General features: G+C 42.6%; 1 protein-coding gene across 9 annotated transcripts in view; it reads right to left on the bottom strand.

Moving 5' to 3' along the window:
• Positions 1-14,885, bottom strand: part of Nrf1 (nuclear respiratory factor 1) — a 106,978-nt gene that overhangs the window by 51,763 nt on the left and 40,330 nt on the right. For 5 of the 9 annotated variants that reach the window (XM_085683926.2, XM_085683921.2, XM_085683928.2 and 2 more), the window contains 4 exons: positions 13,509-13,743; positions 13,364-13,399; positions 5,604-5,718; positions 2,221-2,347 (listed from right to left, as the gene is read on the bottom strand). In XM_085683926.2, coding sequence (XP_085540052.1) covers positions 2,221-2,347; positions 5,604-5,718; positions 13,364-13,399; positions 13,509-13,731 — 501 coding nt within the window. In that variant the 5' untranslated portion in view covers positions 13,732-13,743. The remainder of the gene's footprint in view (positions 1-2,220; positions 2,348-5,603; positions 5,719-13,363; positions 13,400-13,508; positions 13,744-14,885) is intronic. The other 4 variants (XM_085683929.2, XM_085683927.2, XM_085683925.2 and 1 more) reach the window with 2 other exon arrangements.

Here is a 14,885-nt window from a genome sequence, read left to right as displayed (position 1 = left end):
GGAAGTTTTTATTATGTTGCTCAAGAAAATATTTTAGGTTATTTCTAAAAAGCTCAAAGTCCCTGGTTCGCACAGAGCCAGCTGCCCTCAGAGCACAGTCCCAGCAATTCAGCTGTACCACCGCCTAAGCCCAGTGCTCTCACACCACTCCCCTTTAGGGGTTTAAGTCGGCAGACAGATTCACGTCTGTCCCCAGGGAATAAGGAACTCTTATCCTCATTGTACACACAGGACATCAAGGGAAAACGCAAGTGAAAATATTTCCTTCCTTCCTTCCTTAAATTAGGGGGTGTGGAAAGATAGCTCAGTGGTTAAGAATGCTGGCTGTTCTTCCAGATGACCTGTGTTCAACCTCCAGCACCCACAACACACGGTGGCTTACAACTACCTGTAACTACAGTGCCGGGGACCTCATACCCTCATCGGGCCTCCAAGAGCACACACGTATGAGGCATGCACTTACAAGACACACACACAAAACAAAAACAACAACAAAACACAAGAATAAAATTATGTAGACCAAGCTGGCCTTGAACCCACAAAGATCTATCTGCCTCTCCTGCTGGGAATAAAGGCATGTGTCACCATGCCCAACTAAACTAACTTTTCTGAAAAAAGCAAAAGATATTTTTAAAAGATAAACCCAAATATGTGATTAATAATACGCTTCCAGTTCAACTCATAAAATCATTATCCTGGAATCATCTAGTGTTTTGTTTCAGATATGAATAAAAACTTTCACATTTTTTTAAAAAGTGGTATCTAATTTAGCTCAAGATGGCCTTTTTTAGTTCTTTTGTAGTCAAGAACGAATGACCTTGAATACCTGACCCTCTTGTTTCCACACCTCCTGAATGAGAGACTACTTGTACCACAGCAGTGGGTGAAGTGCATAGGATGGAAACCAAGACCTCATGCATACTAGGCAAGGGCTCTCCCAACTGGGCTGCCTCCTCAGTCCTGTACTGGTTTCATAACAAATCAAATACTGTCCTTTTGTTCACTGCTCCTGGTAGGGTACAATACCTTGAGTTAGCAATGAGAAACAGCAATGAACACTTTTTTAAAAAAAAAAATCATCATTCTATGTGCACAAGGCATAAAACAGTTCTGGTCAAGTCAAACATCAAAGCTCTACTACCTGCTCCGTTCTTGACCGACAAATAAACGCGAGCAATAAGGTACCTTTCTTCCTATCGCCAAGGTGCTGATGTTTTTGGTTTCAACCTGCACAAAGTTGTGGGAAATATTATTTTAAGGTGTGTTACTTTTGTTTATATTTGTTTAACTCTGTGAAGCTGTGATACTTTGCCTGTCTTGAACAACTGATGGTCTGAATGGCCAATAGTGAGACAGGAGAAAGGATAGGCGGGGCTGGCAGGCAGAGAGAATATATAGAAGAAAACTGGAAAGGGATTCTGAGTAGTGGTCCGAGAAGGAGGAGGATATCAGGGCCAGCTACCCAGCAATCCACAGAGTAAGAGTTCAGGTAGTAAGAAAACGGGAAAAACGCAGAGGCCAGAGGGCAGACGGGATAATGTGAGTTAAGAAAAGTGGACAAGGATGGGCAGTGGTGGCGCACGCCTTTCAATCCCAGCATTTGGGAGGCAGAGGCAAGCGGATCTCTTTGAGTTCGAGGCCAACCTGGTCTACAAGAGCTAGTTCCAGGACAGGCTCCAAAGGTACAGAGAAACCCTGTCTCGAAAAACCAAAAAAGAAAGGAAAAAGCAAAGCAGGCAAGAAACAAGGCAAGCTAAGGCTGGATGTTTATAAATAAGAATAAGACTCCATGGGGTTGGAGAGATGGCTCAGCGGTTAAGAGCATTGCCTGCTCTTCCAAAGGTCCTGAGTTCAATTCCCAGCAACCACATGGTGGCTCACAACCATCTGAAATGAGATCTGATGCCCTCTTCTGGCCTGCAGGCAGACACACAGACAGAATATTGTATACATAATAAATAAAAAAAAGATAATTTAAAAAAAAAAAAAGAATAAGACTCTGTGTGTGACTCATTTGGGCGCTGGATGGTAGGCTCCCCAAATCAGTCCAAAGAACATAACATCGTATTACTGTATAAAGTAGTTTGAAAACCAGTTGCCATCTTCCATCCCTGGAGAGGTAGAAGAAAGTATTGAGCACTGAACTGGAAAGAGGAATAAAAAGAGAAAAATCTACACAAAGCAAAGGACTTCTTGGAGCACAGCTGATTTCTGACTTACCACGTTCTCCAGAGGCGCTGCTCCAAACACCTTAAAGACGGGGTTGGGTTTGGAGGGTGAGATACAGAGAACGATAGCTTGCTGGCCCACTCGGGTAGTATATTCATCTAACGTGGCTCTCAGCTTCCTGAACAGAATACAAATGAAAGGTTATAGGATGATAGAAAATACCGTGATGAAACAGACTAAACTTGCTATGATTTGAGACAATTCTGATCAAATATGTTCTAAAATTTGAGAAAGAAAAGGAGAGTGCAGAATGGAATTCTGTCAGAGAAACTGTGTACATGCTCTCTTAAGCCCATCACATACGGATGTACTGGGGCTTATGCCTCAGGACACAGACATGACAACTTTTAATGCAGTAAGTTACATCTTTTTATCTTTTTCTTTTCTTTTCTTTTCTTTTCTTTTCTTTTCTTTCTTTCTTTCTTTCTTTCTTTTTTTTTTTTTTTGGAGACAGGGTTTCTCTATAGCTTTGGTGCCTGTCTTGGAACTCCCTCTGTAGACCAGGCTGGCCTCAAACTCACAGAAATCTGCCTGCCTCTGCCTCCCGACTGCTGGGATTAAAGGCCTGCACCACCACCACCCGGCTCATCCTTTTTTCTTTAGGCAAGGTCTCTACATAGCTCTGGTTGTCCTAGAACTCAATATGCAGACCAGGCTGGCCTCAAACTCAGAGATCTGCCTGCCTCTGCCTACCAAGTGCTCCAATCAAAGGTATAACCAATACACCCAGTTAAACTTCAACACCAATTTATTTACAATTTTAAGTATGACTCCTGAGATGTCACTCACGGACTTATTTTGTGATTTCTATAATTAATAAAGGTGGTCCAAATGACAATTTCTTTTATTGATACAGTCATTATTCATTTCACACTGATATATTTTATACAAAAAAACTCCTGATCCTCTGCCTCCATCCTCCAGGTTAGGTTTGCAGGTGGGCACCACAATGCCTAGCTACAGCTTTATATTTTATTGTGATATAGACACACTGTCCTAGCTGGCTGTAACTGTCAACGTGACACAGCCTAGAGTCACCTAGAAGGGAGTCTCATTGAGTTCAGACTGGCTTATGGACAAGTCTGTTAATTGAGGACCCCGTCCCTTACGGCAGTACTATTCCTGGGATAGGTGGTCCTGGGCTGCGGTAGAAAGCTACTTAAAGTACAAGTGTACAAGCGGTGTGGTGGTGCACACCTTTAATCCCAGCACGTGGGAAACTGAGGCAGGATTCCTTGGGAATTCAAGGCCAACCTGGTCCACGTGGTGGCTTCCCACATAGCAAAGAATAATAAAAATAAAAACAAGCACCGACGATAGACAACAAAGCCTATAAAGCCTGCAAGGGCGCAGCTGGCAGCATTCCTGGTTTCTACTACAAGTTCCTGCTCTGACTTCCCTCACGGATGAACTGTGACCTGACATGTGATCACTTACGCCCTTTCTTCCCCTCCACTGCTTGTCGTCAGGTACTTACCACAGCTACAGAAAGAAACTAGAACACAAACCCACAGGGCTTTCCATATGAGGATGAAATGAGAGTCCCTGCAGTAGCCCCAATATCTGTGGGGTCTGCTCCAAAGCAGATACCACTGGATACCTACCTGTAAGTTGAGATAGAATCAAACCCTTTGCATATTGTGTTTTTATCCTGTACATACAGACCAATGATAAAGATTAATTTATAAGCTAAGTACAGTAAAAAATGAATAATAACTAATCATAGAAACAACTGTAACAGAAGCTAAAGAGATGGCTCAGTGGTTAAGAGTACTTACTGCTTTTTCAGAGGACCCGAGTTTGAATCCTAGTACACCTATTAGGTACCTCACAACCATCTGTAACTTCAGCTTCAAGGAACTCAATGCCTCTGGCCTCCTAAAGCACACATAAGCCGATGCAGGCACACAGACCCCTCTTCTAATCTCTGTGGGCACCAGCCACTTATACTGTGCAAATATACACACAGGCAAACACTCTTACACATAAAATAATTAAACTAAAACCTTAAAAATATTCAAATTTATAACACTGTTTAGTAAAATTATTTAAAACTTATTATTTTAGAACCTTCCATTTAATATTTCTGGACTACAGCTGACCATCTGAGATAACTGCACCACAGAAACAATCCTGATACAGTGAGAATTCAGGGTAGGAGCAATAAATGAACAGAATACCACACTTCTCCACTGTCTTACAGGGATTATCCTGTGACTCGGGATCCCACATTTCACAATACCAAACAGAAACTCAGGCCTCATTTCCTGAATGAATAACTGATAGTCACTGCCTCCAGTTCTTTCTCTACTTTCCCTTGAGGTAAGAACTTGGTATGTAGCCCAGGCTAGCTCACAGACCACGACCTGCCCACCTCAGTCTCTTGAGTGCAAGGATTATAGGTATGTGCTAACCATGCCTTGAATCCGTGGCAATCCTCCAAACTCAGCCCCCGACCCCAGGGCTGGAACTGTAAGCCTGAACGGCTTTCCTTTATTCTTCTAATCACTCCTCCCATACTTTCCCTGGCAGCTTTTAAAAAATAACTGCCTTGACAGGGTGTGGTAGTGCACGGATTTAATACTCAGAAGGCAGAGGCAGGTGATCTCTGAGTTCAAGGCCAGTCTTGGTCTACAGAGTGAGTTTCAGGACGGCCAGAGTTTCTCTACTTAGTGAGACCCTGTCCCCAAAAACAAATAATAAAGTGACTACATTGACTCTTAATACTCCCTCTGCCTGCAATGCTCTTCCTAGGACATAAACATAGCCACTCTGTTAGTTCCTCCCAGCTCTGTGCAAAGGTTGCCTCATCCAAAGGATTTCCCAGAGCATTCTGAGAATAGAGAAACAACTATGTCCTTTGACCTCCTGATACACTCTGCTCTTTTCTCCCCACAGCACTCTCTCTGCTTTAATATAGTGTATGTTTGTTTTCTTTCTCCCTCTTTCAGAATATAAATTCTTTAAGGGGCTTTGTTGCTCAGTGTTACTCTTCCAAATGCCTTGCGTGCCACCTGGCACACGGCAAGCACAAACCTCCTCTGGATGGATTAATGTGACATTAGACATCTTTCTTCCTTCCTTATTTTGAGACGGGTCTCACTATGTAACTCTGCCTGACCTGAAACTTACTATGTAGACCAGGCTGGCCTCAAACTCACCTGCCTCTACCTCCCAAATGCTGGGATTAAAGGCGTATGCCACCATAGCTAGTCAATGTTATATACTATTACATCATATTTTCTAGATTTTCATCCATTCAATTTAATGGGAATGATTCTAAGTCTAATGAGGAACCTAGTAAAAAATGTTCTTGCTCTGTCATCGACACAGGAGGACTGAGGAACAGCAAGATGAGGTAGCACAGCCCTCACCGAAGCAAGCGTGTCTGCTGTCTCTTCCGGATAGACGGATTAGACTCAAACACATGAGGACGTTTCCGTTTCTTCCCCGTTGCCACAGCAGCAGCAGCAGCCATTCCCACAGGACCTGAAATAATAAGTATGTGCTGAGATTAGGCAGTAGCCTGCAAGGGTACAAGACAGAAAACAACACACTCAGTGAAAACAGAATGTTTCTGACATTATCAATGTTCTTCAATATATTGTCTCACAAACCATTTAAATTTACAATAAGTCTTTTAAGAAGCAAAATGGTTTATACCTTCCTGCCACACACCATCTTGAATTTTGTATAATGCTGTTGCTTTATTTTGCCAGCATGCCCACACTATTAGGACAGTGTTCTCAAAGGCACCAGGAAATACTGCAGCATTGAGAGAAAGGCCTATCCACACTGAAACAAGCTAAGGGCTTCACACTGCATCTCTAGCTCCCTCCGACTGCTCCAAGACTCTGCCAAGTTACGGAACTGGGAGAATTGCGAGTGAACAGGCACACTCCCCCCTATACAGGGCCATCTGAAAGAATACCAACTAAACTGGAAACTGGGAACGAAGACAGCAGCCATAAGGTCCAGATGATCAAAGGATCCTGGCCAAGGAGACAAACACTTCTTTACTCCAACAAGAAAATGTTAATAAAGGCTGGGCTAGCTGCCTTGCAACTAAAGCACAAAGGCCTTAGGGTGAGGGTACGGGGATAAATGAAGGGCAATTCTAAGGAACTACTATTGCAGTCTTGATATCTAGGAGTTTCAACATATCAAAGACAAAATTTCACCTTTATCCTTTCTTGTCAGCCCTATAAAAGATGAAAATTCAATTGCTAACAATTAAATTTGCATGTGTATTCTAAATGGATGAACTGCAGTAAGCCTTACTGTAAATCTAGACAGGCTTCTGTCTGTAGGCTACTCAGTACTAGCATGATCTTGATGAAATGGCACCCTCTAAACAACCCCAGAGCAAGCAAAAGCCAGATGGCCGCTCACTTTCTATTATAAACATATGGTAGGGGATTTTCTTTCTTTCTTTCTTTTTCCGGGTCTCACTATGTAACTCAGACTAGTCTGGAACTCAAAGTGACCCTCCCACCTCAGCTCCCTAAGTGCTGGAATTACAGGCATACCATTACCATTGTACCCAGCTAGTTGCAAGGGGAAAATCTTAATTGTGCCCACCCACCCCCCATTTTATTGTAAAACCGTGGCAATATTTTAATAGAAGATCTGTCATGGAATAAACTGTGTGCAAAACAGTATTATTAACGACACTCACAATGTATAGATTTCTAGAGTTTATCATCTTACATACTGAAATCATCCCTCCCTCTCATCCTTTCAGGTTTTAGAGACAATTTCCTGTTGGACAGGTGACCTTAGAGTCATTAAAGACTGAGGATGACCTTGAATTCCTGCTCTTCAGGCCAGGTCCCACCTAGTCTGCCTTCAGGTCTGCCTTCTCTCCCTCCTTCCTCATTTCCTTTCCCCTGCCTCCCCCTGCTCTGGTGCATGCTAGTTAAGCATTCTGGCTCCAGTCCTGAGACAATCTGTTGAAGAGCAACTTCTTACACCTCCTTTCTCTCAGCCCTGGCAACCATTCTATTGTATTGTTTCTATGAATTTGCCTATTTCAATCCCTCACATAAGTGGAATTATACAATATCTGTCCTTCTGTGAGTTGCCTATTTCTGTTAGCTAGTACATCTTTAAGGTTGACCTATGGTGTCACATATGGCAAGATTTCCCAATGTGAAGGCTGAGGGTGTGACTACATGTGTTCAAATCCTCGGGCCTTTCATCCACAGAAAGATATCTAGGTTGTCTTCCCATACTGGCCACTGTGTATAGCGATCTATATCTCTTTGGGATCCAGCTCATTTGCTTACTTAGAACTGCCACATGAGCAGAGGCCTACTTCTTCTTTTAACTTCTTGGAGGAATCTCTAAATTTCTTCTATAGTGATGTACAAAGGACCCAACTGTTCCACAGTCTTGCCAATATATTATAGTTACCTCTTGTAACTCTGGTTAACAGCTACCCTCTTAGGCATGTGGTATCATCTCATTGTATTTTCTATGACATTGAACACCTTTTCATGAGGTGTTTCAAATTTCTCTTCAAATCCTTTGACCATTTTAAAATATTAGGTTGGTTTTCTCACTGTATTGCTATTTTATTATGAAAAAATTTAAATGTATTAAGAAAGCTTAAAGAATTTTTAACATTTTACCATACATATCTATTCTCTATGTCAATCCATATGCTTTTTATGCATTTCAAAGTAAACTGAAAATGTCAATATTAATACCCTTAAAGTCAGGCAGTGGTGACGCATATCCTTAATCACAGCATAAAGGGGGCAGAGGCAGGCAGATCTTTGTGAGTTCCAGGACAGCCAGGGCTACCCAGAGAACCCCATCTCGAAAAAACAAAATTAAATCAAGCCAAACCAAATAAACAACAAGTAAAATTATATATATATCATAATTATATATCAAAATTATATATATCATAATTATATATAATCGCCATTAAATACTTTAGCAGGTTTGTCATTGGCTAGATTCCCCAACATCTGCTTGGAACTCTTTGTTCATTTTTTAAATTAATTAGTTAATTTTTGTTTGTTTGTTTGTTTGTTTGTTTGTTTTGAAAAACGGCTTTTCTGTGTAGCCCTAGCTGTCCCGGAATTAGCTCTGTTGACCAGGCTGGCCTTGAACTCAGAGATCCGGCTGCCTTTGCTTCCTGAGTGCTGGAATTAAAGATGAGGTGTGTGAGAATGAGCAGTGCAGTGTGCACTCCACCCTTCTGGAAAGCACCTCTCACTGAACTTAAACCCTCAGATCTGGCTGAGCTGGCCAATCAGCAAGCTTGAGGGACTTTGATTTAGTCCATTACAAATGCAAAAATAAATTTCAAAGAGTGTTTTTAGAAGTTGATAAACTAATCCACTTATTTAAATGTAAATACAAGGGCTAAGAGTAGGCAAAACATTTTAGAAGATACTAAACAGAGGTACTGATTCTATCACATATTACTAAAGCTTGAGTTATTAAAAGTGAGGGACAGCTCCTGGATAGGCAAGCGCCCACTCAGAAGACAAGGGTAGAAGGGTAGGCTATCAAAGACACGGAGAAATAAATTTTAACTATGTAATTCCAGGTCTGAGACAAATATCTACAAATGGTGAAACATTCTGATAATAAATCCAACAGCCACATTATCAATATAACCAAATCTCATAAAAATACTAAATGAAAATGTCATTATGAAACTCATCAATTTGTACACCGGATATATATGTTAATAATTAAAAGAAGAAGAAGCCCAGCGGGCAGTAGTAGTGCAGATCTTTAATCCCAGCATCTGGGAGGCAGAAACAGGCAGGGTGAGGCCAGTCCGATCTAGGACAGCCAGGGCCACACAGAGAAACCTGGGGGGGGGGGGGGTCCAGAGGCCAGCAAGAAGGCTCAGTGGGTAGAGGTGCTCATTCCTGGAGCCCATGTAAAGGTGGAAGGAAAGACCAATTCCGGTTTGCGTTTTCCCAACTCCTGGACCACTGGCCTACACACACATACACAGTCTCTCTCTCTCTCTTTCTTAAAAGGACTGCCAGGGATTTGGCTCAGCAAGTTAAATCACGTGCCCTACAAGCATGACTTGGGTTTGGCTCCCTGGAACCCATGTAGAAGCCACTACACATATGTAACAATAATTTTTTTGTTTGCTTATACAGTTTTGAGAAAGGGTCTCATCACGTAGTCCTGGACGGCTTGGAATTCACTATGTAGAACAGGCTGACCTGGAACTCAGAGATCTGCCTGCCTCTGCCTTTCACCATACCTAGCTTTAAACAGTTTTTTAAAAAACTTTTTATAGAAAATGTTAAACATAATAAAATGCTAAACAGAAACAAAAGTTCAAAGTGGCATCATGAATATAAAATTTAAAGCATGCAAAACAATGCCAACTATTTAATGATACATGCACATATAGCAAAAATGTAAAGAAAGCCAAGAGAATAAAGATGAAATGCAGAATAGTTCCTCGGTAGAAGGAAGAACAAGGTTAAGAGGAGGCACACTAGCAGGACATGATTCTGCACACCTCTAACCTCAATATTCAGAAGCTGAGGCAAGAGGACCATGCTGGGCTAGATGGCAAAACACTGTCTCAAACAAATGGGTTGGGAGGGCACCAGAAGTTTCAACTATATCCATAATGCTTACTCCTAAATAAAACAGCCGGGCATGGTGGTGCACACCTTTAATCCTAGTATCTGGGGGAGACAGAGAGGGGCAGCTCTCTGAGTTCCAGGACAGCCAGGGCTACACAAAGAAACCCTGTCTGGAAAAAACAAAACCAAACAAAACAAAAAAACCAATCTGAGGACCCAGTAAGAGGGCTGAGTGGGTAGAGATGATTACTGCCAAGTTCAGCAAACAGAATTCCATCTCCAGGACCCACTTGGTAGAAGGAGATTTGATTCCAACGGTTCTCCACAAATGCACTGTGGCATGCATAACTGAACTGAGCCAGAATTGAGCTGGGCGGTGGTGGTGCACGCCTTTAATCCCAGCACTCGGAAGGCAGATGGGCAGATCTCTGCGAGTTTGAGACCAGCCTGGTCTACAGAGAGGACAGCTAGGACTGTCACACAGAGAAACCCTTTCTCGAAAAGCCAAAATGCCTGAAGTGAACATGTTAAAATTGTAGCAATGCCTGACAAAGGTGGGCAACAAGCATGTTTGCATTTGCTATGATTCTTTGATTCTTTCCTACATTTCAATGTCAGGTTATTGTCCAAGATTCAAGATTTTATATTCAACAGACAATTCATCAAACTCTATTGTTAAGGTAGCAATTGTCACTACAGATCAGGTGACTCTTACACTTACTACTCTTCCAGAGGACCCACCATTGTCTCCAGCAGCCACATGGCAGCTCACAACCATCTCTAACTCTAGGTTCAGGGGCTCCAACAGCATTTTCTAACTTTTGTAGGCTCCAGGCACATATGGTACACATACATACATAAATCTAAAAAAACAAAATATGAAGTCCTCTGAAACTGATACTGGAAACAGATATGGAAAAAGGTTGACCATCCTGTGCATGTATGTGTGTAATCACAGTGTATACATGTGTGTTCCTCAAATGTGGAAGAGAAGCAACTGGACTAGGCTACCCGGCTAGCAGGCTCCAGGGGCCTTTCTGTGCTGGGATTATAAATGCAGGCCACCATACCACTTCTTAACTGGGTCCTGGAGATCAAACTCAGCTTCTCATGCTTGCACGACAAGCACTTTGCTGACTGAGCCATCTCCCTAGGCCCTTCTTAACTTTTTTTTATTTCCTGAAAAGCAACATGATCAAGAGCTCTTGTTCTGGGCTGAAGAGAATTAGAAACAGTTTCTGAAAGGCAACATGACACAAATGGTCATTTGACTTCTCTGAGTTGCCTTTTAGATATGATGATGCTACAGACTAGCCCTCAGAAAGAATTCTCTAGCATGCGACAAGTTAGGATCAATCATAAACCTGGACAGTTAATAAGGCACTCTGTCACCTCTGCAAATTCTCCCTTGCTTACTGTGATTACAGGTGTGTGTGCCTCTACACCCAGCTGCTTGTGCAAACTCCGCCCTGCAGAAGCCCCACATGGTTCAACTCATGTCAACCCTCTTATTTAGTTTCTCTTCCTGCTCACAAAGAGTAGCCACAATGGCCTCCTTCCCATTTTTCATCTGAAAGTCCCTGCCTTTGAAACTTCCTCAGTCTGAAGTGCCCTCTTCTTGGCACCTCCCTACACCAATAACCTGCCGCTAGTGGCCTGACAGCATCTTCAGAAGTAAGCTCTTATCTCAGTCAAAGAATCTATACCTTGTAGTCTATATAATTACAATTCCTTAGTAGCGACTCATTAGAAATTTGAAGGGCCTCTGTTTACACACTAGACAGATGAAAAACTTTAGTTCTTTCCTATTCTTTTGTTTTAAACAAGGTCTCACTGTGATGACCTAGGTTGGCCTTGAACACCTGAGCTCAAGTGCTCCTTCTGCCTCAACCTCCCGAGTAGCAAGAACTCCAGACACAGGCGATTATACCTAGATACTTCTAATCTTTTCTTTAGTCATGCTGGAAACTGAACCCAGGGTGTCACACACGCTGGGCGAGAGCTCAAGCCCTGAAGCAGCCTCTGCTACCCTTGCATCACCCCACACTACGACAGTGCAGCAGGGCACAGCAAAGCATCTGCCCTCATAGGAACCAAGTTGGGCTCGGTTCATTGTACTAGGATGCCCTCTTCTGGGAAGTCTAAAAATTTCACAAAATATCTGTTATAAACATTTAAACCCAGGGCCTTGCACATACTAGCTAGACAAGTGCTCTACCGCTGAGCTATACCCTAGCCCTCCCTTACTTTTTAAGTTCACCTTTCGCTGGGCAGTGGTGGCGCACACCTTTAACCCCAGCACTCAGGAGGCAAAGGCAGGTGGATCTATGTGAGCTTGAGACCAGACTGGTCTACAGAGCGAGTTCCAGGACAGGTTCTAAAGGTACAGAGAAGCCCCGCCTCGAAAAAACAAAAAGAAGTTCACCTTTCCAGAAATAACAGTGCATAATAAATTATAGTATGAGATTATTATACTTTTCTTTTTCACTTTAATTAAATACAGCATATATTTTTAAAATGTAGTACTTTGGCTGTTCCTGATAATTGGTTCCCTGTCCTGCTTTTCCTAAATAACACTCACGCATGATTGATATGAGCGCCCTCACCATAGTAAACACACAATGTACACAGAACTATACAAGACACAGCTAGTTTGAAGTCACTTAGTATCCTGGAAAACTTCAACCCACAAGCTGGACTGAGACAAGGTCACTAGTGGTCTTGGTCCTATCTAGCAGAATCAAATAGAAACCATGTCCAGCAGAGTATTTTAGACCCCAAATTATTTCTTTAAATGATTTCAAAAAGTCACGTGGTGGGGGCGTACACCTTTAATCCCAGCACTTGGGAGACAGAAGCAGGCGAATTCCTGTGAGTTCAAGGCCAGCATGGTCTACAGAGAGAGTTCCAGAACAGGTGCCATAGCTACAGAGAAATCCTGTCTTAAACACTCCTCCCATTTCAAAACACATTACATAACATTCATTCACATATAAGTAGCCTATGAAGCGAGGAGCCAGCATAAACAAGACCTATCACTAACAACAGCCAGCAACAGATCCACAGGTCCCTCAGAAAGAATTCCCACATGAACTGTAAAATCAGACTATTGTGGAAACCTAAACACAATAATAATAAATTTTCACACAAACTGGAAACTCAAGTTCATGTCTGGACAGGTGGAGAAACCCACTCTCATTAGAAATTCTAGTCTAGGACTGAGATACACTGCTTAAGGTAGGACTCTTGTCTAACATGTAAAAGCTTGGGGTTCATCCCCAGCACAAAGGGAAAGAAAAGCCAATATAGAAATTTGTTTTTCTTAACCTTAAGAATATTAAAATCTAAACATGCCAGTCCTTGCATTTAATGTGAATAAATACTCCAGCTAAAACCAGAAGACTGTCAGATGGTTGAGAAAAGACAACCAACGCTCCACACTAGTAAGAAGTGACCCCAGAACTCAACTCTCCCGGAACAGGCTAAAGTTGGAGATGCAGGTTTAAAATGTATGGTGAAGGGCTTGGGATGTAGCTCAGTGGTAGAGTACTTGCCTAGTATATGCGAGGCCCTGGGTTTGATCCCCAGCACTGAAAAAAAAAAAATGATGAAAAGAAATGTGAGCGTGCTTGAATCCTAGGCCCTTCAGATAGGCATGGCCACAAGTCAGGAAAGAGGAGCTTCCAGGGCAAACATTACCTGCGGCGGCCAGGTGGGCAGTTACCTCATCCGCTGCCGTGGAGTTGAGGATATCCGAGTCATCATAAGACGTGTCCTCAGGGGAGGAAGGGGAGTCTTCATCAGCACTGAGCATACTGTGCTCGGTGTACGTGGCTACATGGACCTGCTGGACCTGCTGAGCCACTGCATGGGCTTCTATGGTAGCCATGTGTTCAGTTTGGGTCACTCCGTGGTCCTCCATGAAGATCTACTGCTAGAAAAGAAGAGGAGGAGGAGGAGAAGGAGGAAGAAGAGGAGGCAATTCAGTGTACAATGTAACAATGCTTAAACTAAGTCTTTTTAAGAGCAGAAACTCTTTTACAAACCTCTAATTTTATTCCTTACTTGACCATAGCAAGGTGTGGGAAATTCAAATGACATAAAATAGCAGAATACTACTGCTGTGGGATGATGCTCTTCTACCCTGTGAAGATTTGTCACTCATATTGGTTTAATAAAATGCTGAATGGCCAATAGCCAGGTAGGAAGTATAGGTAGAGCGACCAGACTAGGAGAATTCTGGGAAGAGGAAAGGCTCAGTCTGCAGTCTCAGCCAAACGCAGAGGAAGCAAGATGAGAATGTGTCACTGAATAAGGACAGAAACTTCTGTCTACAAATGGTGCCTAAACATTTGGCAAGAATTTCCACATAAAGCCTGAGAAAGCTTAGAAAAAAAAAAAAGGATTTGAGACAGACAAAAGACCAAAGTCAAGCAGCTTCTTGGCAGCAGCATTGCCTCAGGTGGGCTGTTTGCTATAGGTGAGCAGAGGAGCAGTTCCTTTAAGAGAGGTTTCCTGACTCAACGTTAGCAGCAAAAACCGTGCAGCTCTTTTAAGAGGCCCTGCCACCAAACACTTAAATGGTGTTTATGAGCAGCTAATGGCATGCTTCTTGGTGGTAGCATAGGCCTAGAAACTCCACAGAGCTGAAGCTAATCTCTCAGGAAGCCAAGGTGGGGCAGATCCAGCCGCAAAAGCAGCTTTAATCCTAGCAATGTTGCTTAGCAGACTAAAGACTCATGTGGTCAGAAAAGATAGAGATACACAGTAAAGACAGATTCAGAGGGAAAAAAAGAGAAGGAAACTTCTAAACAGTTACAGTGTGCTTAAAAATATAGGTAGGCTTAGGAGAGAAAAGAAAAGTATAAAGAAAGTCCTGGTGGCTGGAGAGATGGCTCAGAGGTTAAGAGCACTGACTGCTCTTCCAGAGGTCCTGAGTTCAATTCCCAGCACCCACATGGTGGCTCACAGCCATCTATAATGAGATCTGGTGCCCTCTTCTGGCCTGCAGGCATACGTGGAGGCTGAACAATGTGTACATAATAAATAAATAAATCTTAAAAAAAAAAAAAGTCC

Source organism: Myodes glareolus, chromosome 25 (genome assembly GCF_982192425.1).
Source record: "Myodes glareolus chromosome 25, mMyoGla1.1, whole genome shotgun sequence".
Classification (NCBI taxonomy): domain Eukaryota; kingdom Metazoa; phylum Chordata; class Mammalia; order Rodentia; family Cricetidae; genus Myodes; species Myodes glareolus.
The sequence above is the reverse complement of the archived record's forward strand: the minus strand, read 5'-3'. Positions and strand labels throughout refer to the sequence as shown.